Source organism: Mastomys coucha, unplaced genomic scaffold, assembly GCF_008632895.1.
Source record: "Mastomys coucha isolate ucsf_1 unplaced genomic scaffold, UCSF_Mcou_1 pScaffold12, whole genome shotgun sequence".
NCBI classification, from domain to species: domain Eukaryota; kingdom Metazoa; phylum Chordata; class Mammalia; order Rodentia; family Muridae; genus Mastomys; species Mastomys coucha.
Genome location: NW_022196894.1, coordinates 6837482 through 6846697, shown reverse-complemented (window position 1 = coordinate 6846697; position 9216 = coordinate 6837482). Strand labels below are relative to the sequence as shown.

Here is a 9216-nt window from a genome sequence, read left to right as displayed (position 1 = left end):
TGGTGGTGGTGGTGATGATGATGGTGATGATGGTGATGGTGATGGTGATGGTGATATCCACAGTGCTGCTAGTGCTGACAGAGATGGAGGTAGTGATGGTGACATTTGCTGTGTCGAGAGCTTGACACACAACATCTTATGAATTAACAATCACTTGACAAGTACTTCCTGTGTGTCTGGTTCTGTGATAGGAATGCCATCCTGGCACTATATATATCCCCATTTTGTAAAACCAGTTCACAGAGAGATGAAACAGCTGAGCTGAACTCACACAGCAGCTGGCAGAGCCGAACTTTGAGGCCACAGTGGAGACACCATGTCTCTGTGTTTTGCCAGTGGGGACTCCTTGCCTCTCCATCAAAGCCTGCCCTCTTCTGTCTTTAGAAGACTTGGGCTCCAGGGAAGTACATTCTTGCTCCTGAGGTGCACAACTTATGGGGAGACAAGCCATCTTTGGTGACTTCCCTGAGGGACTGGGAAATTATCTCTGGGGATCTCACAGCTGCTTGCTCCAGGGGAAGGCAGGGGCATGGCATCAGATCTACTGACAAGGATAATGTCTCACATTGTGGGAGCACATTGTCTTAGCATACACTCAGGGCGGGGCTTGTTACTGTTTGATTGCTTGGGTTTTTTGTTTTGTTTTGTTTTGTTTGTCTTCTTTTTTGAGACAGGGTCTCCCAGGCTAGCCCTTGAAAACTCAAAGGTTATATTCTTACACACACACTCCCCGTGGAAATGTAGGGAGACCAAACACTGCAATATTATAGTTTCTCGTTCTGTTTTTTTATTTTGGTTTTTTGAGACAACTCATGGTTCTCCTACCTCAGCCTCCTAGGATTCCAGATGTGTACCACTACAACATCTGGTTTTTTTTCAATACATTCATAAAACTTATGATAAGGATTGGGTCAAACAAAGGTTAACAATAATGCTAATAAACAGAATTATCACAGCAACATATCATAAAGGAAGATATTTAAAACTTATGAATTGGGCCAACGAGATGGCTTAAGGGGCTAGACTCCTGCTAATGAGCCCGATGGCCTGAGTTTGTTCCCCAGGACCCACACTGTGGAAGGAGGGATTCTGCAGGCTGTCCTCCAACTCCACGGGCATGCACCCATACTCAATGAGTAAATAAACATAATGTCATTATAAAGTGTTGAAACAGATAAAATGCATAAATTGTTTATTTCTGGAAGTCCCCATGTCATGTTTTCGTATCTCAGTTGAATTCAACAGCCGGAATTCAGCCCTGACTCAGTGTCACCATCACCTGCTTTTAAATCCCTTCTTCTCTGGATGTGGGGTGCCTCAGGGACCCAGGTGCTGTCATTCTTACTCACGGCTCTGTTGCTTCAGCTCAGAATAAAGCGTGGCCATGGTGGACCTTCAAAATGTAATGATTAGGGCAGGGTGTGTGTGTGTGTGTGTGTGTGTGTGTGTGTGTGTGTGTGTATGTGTGAAAGAGACAGAGAGACAGAGAGACAGAGACAGAGAGACAGAGAATCAGAGAGAGACAGAGAGACAGAGAGACAGAGACAGAGAGGCAGAGACAGACAGAGACAGACAGAGACAGACAGACAGAGAGACAGAGACAGACAGAGAGGCAGAGAGAGACAGAGACAGAGAGACAGAGACAGAGAGAAGGGAAAAGAGACAGAGAGAGACAGAGACAGACAGAGAGAGACAGAGACAGAGAGAGGGGAAGAGAGACAGAGAGAGACAGAGACAGAGAGAGACAGAGAGACAGAGACAGAGAGGCAGAGAGAGACAGAGACAGAGAGACAGAGAGACAGAGACAGAGAGGCAGAGAGAGACAGAGAGACAGAGACAGAGAGAGAGGGAGAGAGACAGACAGAGACAGACAAAGACAGACAGACAGAGAGACAGAGACAGACAGAGAGGCAGAGAGAGACAAAGACAGAGAGACAGAGACAGAGAGAGGGGAAGAGAGACAGAGAGAGACAGAGACAGACAGAGAGAGACAGAGAGAGGGGAAGAGAGACAGAGAGACAGAGACAGACAGAGACAGAGAGACAGAGAGAGAGAGAGAGAGACAGAGAGGGAGAGAGACAGACAGAGACAGAGACAGACAGAGACAGAGACAAACAGAGACAGAGAGGGAGAGAGAGAGACAGGGAGAGAGAGACGAGAGGGACAGACAGAAACAGAGAGACAGAGATAGAGAGACAGAGAGACAGAGAGGGAGAGGGAGGGAGGGGGAGAGAGAGAGAGACAGCAGCACTGTACTTGCCTAGGCTGTGTGATGCTGTGGGCTCTGTTCTCATACTGCAAAAACAAACTAAGAAACAAACAAGCAAAGCAAAACAAAACAAAATAAAGCATAACACCCACCAACTAAAGCCCTCATTTGTTGAGTAATCAGGTAAGTTAGGTGTCTAGCCACACAGACTTGTCACTGAGCTAGGGCACTTGAGACACTCTAGGCTTCTTAGCCTGCATATGGTTTTGGAGGCGAAGGGCAGAGCTACTTGAAGGACCACCACCTGTCCCATCCACTCCCGAATGCCTTATTGAAAGTCACCGAGCTCTTCTGACTGTGTTTGTGCCTGAAAAAGAGGGATGGATTAGGGCAGCTGTCCTCAACAAGGCCATTTGTGGTCATCGAGGCTGTGCTGGGAGCTCCTGAAAAGGGAAGCAGGAGGTCAGGTTTACCCTTGGGTGTGCAAGAACATGGAAGAACCACATGCCAAGGTTGACCTGAATGAAGAGGTCACCAAGACTTGTCGGCAGCTCCCCAGTTCCCCACCTGACTTCTGCCTGCCCTTGTATGTTTGCAGGGTCTCCATTCCTGAAACCTGGGCCAAGTTCAGCAATGACAACATCAGACACGCTCAGAACATGCGGGCCAACTCCATCCGGCTGCGGGAAGAGGCAGAGCACCTGTTTGAAACCTTGTCGGACCAGATGTGGAGGCAGTTCACCAACACCAACCTAGCCTTCAATGCTCGCATCTCTGAGGAGACAGATGTGAAGAACAAGCTGCAGACACAGCTGGCTAAGGTAAGCAGGTGGAGCATCCAGGTGCTGTGTCCATTCATGTGCTGAAGCAGTCCAGTCTTTCTTGTGGGCTGTAGCCTGTCCAATCCAAGAGAGGGCTGTGAGCTTCCCAAGTGATGAGGGCCTCCTTGGTTATTGATGGAAACTGGAACTTTTGGCTGTTAACATGGTACCCAGGCCACTACTGTGGCTCCTGGCACCCTTCCTTCTCTGTCTGAGTTTGTAGCTGAGTTAGACCAGGACAGCACTGTCCCTGAGGGTTCCAGCACATCCTCTCTGCCACAGTAGCACCCTTTGGCTTTCAAAGGTTTTCTGTGGCATGATGTCCCCCCAGTAGAGGGATGGGTGCTTTCTGAGTTAGAGGATTGCCTAATTCTGCCCACTACCCCCTCTTCTTCCAAGAAAACACACCCTCTGTTTACTCTGTAACTGGGGTACAATGTGTCAGTTTACACCTCTGAGGCATCTGTCCTGCACAGACTTGATTTCCCCTGCTCACGGAAAATGTAGACTGCATTCTGACTACCGGAAGCTACCCTGGGCACTAGGAGTAAAGGGAGGAGCCTCCCAAACACACTGCTTGTCTACAGGCATCTAACAGTCAGTTTTCAAGCAGTGGTAGGTGTGGAATTTGCAGAGAGACTTAGGGATACTGACCTTGTTGCAGGGGATGGGGAAGTTGAGGGGACTAGCCCTGAATCCTTGTGAAAGCTTCCCTTTTGCTGTATACCTCTTTGTCCGTGGTGTAGTGGGCTGCAGACAGACAGACCTTGATGGAAATTGCTGGAGCAGTTTACGCCCACTCATATCTGAACTTGCATCTGCCCAGGTGTGCAGACAAAATGAGTTTCTCAAAAATAATTGCAAGACTGTAATGAGGGGAACAGCAGGGAGTGAGTCAGAAAGGGGCCTCCATGGATTCAACAGACAGACAGGGATGTTTACAGCAAAGCCAGACAGAGAGTGGTGTGGGGGTGGGGGAGAAGGGGAAGCATCAAGGGGACGAGGGGGAGGGCGAGGGGGCAGCTCAGATGGCAAAGCACTTGCCTTACAAGTGAAGGCCTGAATTCAGTCTCCAGCACTCACATAAAGAGACAGACTCTGCAGTGTGAGCCTGGCGTCCCAATACTAGGGAAGCAGAGACTGGAGGATATGCAGGGTCAATGGCCAGCCAATGTAGCCAAGTTGCTGAGCTCTGGGTTCAGTGAAAGACCCTGCCTCAAAAATTAGGGTGGGGAGAGATTGAGGAAGACACTTGACATCAGTTTCTGGCCTTTACATGTGGCTGAATTCAACAGAATGTTGTAAAGAGGGGCCCACTCGTGGAGGGTTTTATACTCTCTTAGGAATGATCTAGGCTCCCATTTCCCTCTGCCCTCATTCCCTGCTACTGCAGCCCCTCCCATGCCTACTGCAGCCCCTCCCATGCTTTCTGAAGCCCCTCCCATGCCTACTGCAGCCCCTCCCATGCCTACTTAGCCCCTCCCATGCTTACTGCAGCCCCTCCCACGTCTACTGAAGCCCCTCCTATGCCTGCTGAAGCCCCTCCCATGCCTACTGCAGCCCCTTTTATACCCTGTTCCTCCCCAGACACACCTTGCTCACTGTGTGCCTCCGACCTTTGCGTGTTTTCTCCTCTGCTGGGTGGGGGGGGGGGAACTCTTCCCCAGGTGTCCTCGTGGCCAACCTCTTGAAATGTCTTTTAACTCTTGCTTCAAATGTCCCTTATCATCAAAGCCTACCCTGAATATCCCAGTCTGACTGTCACCCTCCCTGCTCTGACTGTACCCCTGGTGCCATGCTCAGTGGGAGACTGTCTCAGGGGATGAGGTGGACAGTGAGAGCAGGGTACTCAGGGCAAATACACCATACACACACACACACACACACACACACACACACACAGACAGAGAGACAGAGAGAGAGAGGAGAGAGAGGAGAGAGAGAAGGCAGAGCCAGCACAGCCCTGCCCTCCAGTCTCTGTCACAGAGCATCTCCCTAGGAATCTTCAGACTCCGTCGCAGTTTTCCTGTAAAGAGTCAAATGATGAATAGTTTTAGCTTTGTGAACAATATGGTTGCTGTCACAACAACTCCATCCTGAGGGTGTGTAAGAAGACAGTTATGGATAACTTGAACAATATGGTTGCTGCCACAACAACTCCATCCTGAGGGTGTGTAAGAAGACAGTTATGGATAACTTGTACACAAATGACCATGGCTGTGTTCTAATAATACTTTATTTATGCTAGGTGGTTATGGCCCACACCTTTGATCCCAGCACTTGGGAGGCAGAGGCAGGTGAATCTCTGAGTCTGAGGCCAGCCTGGTCTACAGAGTGAGTTCCAGGACAGCTGGGGTGATACAGAGAAACCTTATCTTGAAAAACCAACCAGCCAACCAACCAACTTTCTTTCCAAAGCCGGACAGTGGACCAAAATTGGTCCCAGGCTGCACCCTGGAATTGGGGTCAACAAGCAACTCCTCCTTCCTGACCTCTGAGAACCACTTGTCTTTGGGTTGCTACAGAACTTGGAAATTTTTCCTTTTAATTTGACATCAGAGTTTAGGATTTTTAATTTGCCATAAAGTCACTGAAGTGACAATTACAACAAAACACTATTTTACAAATTAAGATACTGCCATCCATTGCTTCCAGCTCTGCTGTGCTGAGTGCGGGCTTTGACCGTGCCTGCTTGGGTACAAATCCCTTAGAACCTTGGGCAATTTTCCTTTCTTTTTTTTAAAAAAAAAATTTATTTCATTTATCTCCCTGTCCCTGTCCTTGGCCCTCCTTCTCTCTCCCTCCCTCCCTCCCTCCCCCCCCCACCCGTGCACATATGCACACGCACTTGTTTGTACGTGTACACTTGTGGAGGTTTTCCACTGTAGGATTTAAGGATTGAGCTCACGTCACCAGACTTTTGTGGCAGTGCCTCTATTTGATAAGCCACCTTGATTCCCCAAACCTGTAACCCTCCCTGGGGTCTGGTCCTTCTAGTAGAACATTGAGGCTTTAAGCCATCTTCTAGAGGGGAAGCAGTTGCTAGCCCCAGAGCAAGGACAGGATAATGCCTAGGTGGTCTGAGTTCTCTGTCAGCCAAGAGCCTGTTCCCTCTCCAACATCCAGTTATCCACTTGCGTGTGCTACAGTGAAATTCAGTGCAGGACAGGGGAACAGGATCCACAGATGTGCCAAGGAGGAGGGTGTTTCTGGGCAGTGACCCTACATATGTGATCCCAGCACTCAGGAAGTAGAGTCAAAAGGGTCAAAGTATCAAGGTCATCCTCAGGCCTCACAGGGAGCTGGAGGCTAGCCTGGGCTACTGAGACCCTGTCTTCACAACAAAAACAAGAAAATGTTTATTCTAAAGGTGTTGGAGGTGGTCCTGGCAGGCAAGATGACATTTGATGTGTTCTTCTACAGGACCATTAGTATCTCTGAGTTGAATAGTAAGAACATGGCCCCTTCCATCATCTGTTGGCAGTCTTCCTCAGGTGTAGGCAGCTGCAGTGCCTGGCTAGAGTCCCAACACACGTTTGCCTCTTTTTTATTTTATGTATTGTTAACGTTCTTTCTGCATACAGCAATGCTGTTTGATTTACACCAATGATAGTTAGTGATAGAAAGCTTCCACTTAAAATGAGCACTCTTTTTTGTTTCTAAACTGAGTTGAGCTGGGTGTGGAGACTCACACCTGTAACCCCAGTGCATGGGAGGCAGAGGCAGGAGGATTGCTGCTAGTTCTTGGCATACAGAGTGAAAGGCCCTTTTTCAAAACAACAACAACAAATTAAGCCCGCAGAAACAAAACACTTAGGATAAGGAGATGGCCAGCAGGTAATGGCCATCCAGCCTGCTGACTGGAGTTCTATTTCCAGGACCCACATGGTGGAAAAAAAGAGAACTGATCCTTGAAGCTGCCTTCTGGTCTCCACATGAGCTGGCTGTGGCTCGTGCATTTGTTGCCCCCCGCCCCCCGCCGTGTGTACACAGCACATACACACAAGTAAATACAATTAAAAGTATAATTAAAACCTCAAACAAAAAGTGACATATAAATAAAAATAGTGACATATAAAATAAAGTGAATGGATTTAGAGAAAGATCCAGCTAATTCTGCTATAACTTGTACACAGTAAGGCGGGAGTGGAGAAGTAAACGAAATGGGAGAAGTAGGTACCTGGCCTTACAGACCTGTCGCCGCAGTACAGACCTGCGCACTGTGTATTCCCGGTGTTCCTGTCCGACTGAGCCAGTGGCAGGGCCTGCATTGGAGCTTTGGCTGCTTCCCACCGATCTCTCTGGGAAGATCAAAAGCAGTGTGTGTTGGCCTGGATGAACATCTGGGCAAGCTAGCTCTCTCCTTCCCTCACTTCACTTTCCTCTCTCTTTTCCATGAGAGACCAAGCCAGGCTTTCCTGTTAGCTAGACCTAGTCAGATTTGTGCAGGGGTGTGAAATGCCCCTGTAGGGTCTGGCTGCTAGGGAACCTGTTGCAGTCCTTGGATCCAAACATCACTTCCCTCTTGCTGTGGTCAGGGGTGTGGCATCAGGAGGCTGGCACCAAGGTGAACCAGGCGTGTCAGAAGCCCACCCTCAACCAGGCTGTTCTCTGCTGGCTCTCAAAGGTGACGAGGCTGTGGATTGCCCATAGTCAGGGGACATGGAGCAGACAGGAGACAGGTGTGACCATCACTGAGGGGAGTGGTGTGTGATGGCCAGGAAAGTGTTAAATAATGTTTTTCTTCTTTGAGATACACTGTATAGCCTAGGCTGCCTAGAACTTGCGATATAGCCCAAGCTGGCCTCAAACTATCATCTTCCTGCCTTAGATTCCCAAATGATAGACTTCTGGGCTTGCACCACAGGCAGGCTTGTGCGATTCTTTTCTTCCTTTATTTAGTTTTGAAAATTTCAATATAAGCACTGTATTTACATCATTCTCCCCTGTCCCTCAGGTGATTTTTTTTCCATAGCCATAATCAGCCCTGACTGCTGAGTCACACCTTCTCCAGCCAGACCTTGCTCTGATCCCACACCCAGCTGCATGCCCACATCTGTACTTGGATGTCTTTTTTTCTATGTGGATGTTTGTGGTGTGTGTGTGTGTGTTAGTGAGTGTGTGTGAAGTGTAAGTGTGTGTATGCAGATGGGCATACACAGGTGCATGTGTAAGCCAGAGGTCCACATCAGGTGCCTTCCGCCATCGCTCTTTGCTTTACATTTTGAGACAGGACCTCTAAGCATACTTGGAGCTCACCTACTTGGCTATACTGGGTAGCTAGCAAGCTCTAAGGCTTGTCTCTCATTTCCCATAACTAGAACTGCCACCATTTATTGAGTGCTGGGGATCCGAACACAGGTCCTCATGCTTGTGGGCGAGCACTTTACCTATTGAGCCACCCCAGGCAGGCCTGGACATGGATTTCTAAGAGGCCTCTTCTTAATGGGCTGAACCTCCATCTCCAGGACTTCCAGCCTCCTGCTTACTCCACTGAGATTCTTCCCCACCTTAATGTAGTAGCTCTAACTTCCAGGTAATTCTAGGGGTTTCCTGGGGCTTCGGCTTCTAAGTGCTCACTTGCAAACTTCAGAATCATTCTGGCTGCTTCTATCTTCTATTCTGGATGCACTCCACCACTAAACCCAAGCTTACTCTGGCTCATATCCTGACATACCCCAACAGGGAGGACCACCTGCCTGTTTTGCTTGGCTTGTTGCTAGGCCTCACACCTCCTGAGACCATTCCTTTTGTATTTCAAACCCTAGAGTCCACTGATTAATTGGCCACCAGTTTGGAGGGCCTCAAAGCCTTGAGTAGGTAACTGTACAGCAGAGAGAAAGTGTTGAGCTGCATTAGAGTCTTCAGAAACCTGAGGGAGGACTGGGGAATGTAGCTCAGCTGGCAGAATGCCTGCCCACCATGCATGCCATTCCGGGTTCACTCACTGTATAAACTGGGCACAGGGGTTCCTGCCTGTGATTCTGGCACTCAGGAGATGGAGACAGAGGATTGGAACTTTGAGGTCTTCCTCAGTTTCATAGTGGCTTTGAGGCCAGCCTGGGATATGTGAAACCTTATCCAAAAAAGAAAAAGAAAAGAAAGGAGAAGAGATGAATGAAAAGAGGGAGAATGGGGCAGGGGAGGAGTGTAGGAAGGGAAGGAGGGATGGAGAAAGTTGCTTGT

The 9216-nt window shown here is 48.8% G+C and overlaps 1 protein-coding gene across 1 annotated transcript in view; it reads left to right on the top strand.

Moving 5' to 3' along the window:
• Tekt5 (tektin 5) overlaps positions 1-9216 on the top strand; it is a 45365-nt gene that overhangs the window by 15045 nt on the left and 21104 nt on the right. Inside the window, exon 5 of the mRNA XM_031362395.1 lies at positions 2808-3030. Within this exon, the coding sequence (XP_031218255.1) occupies positions 2808-3030 (223 nt within the window). The remainder of the gene's footprint in view (positions 1-2807; positions 3031-9216) is intronic.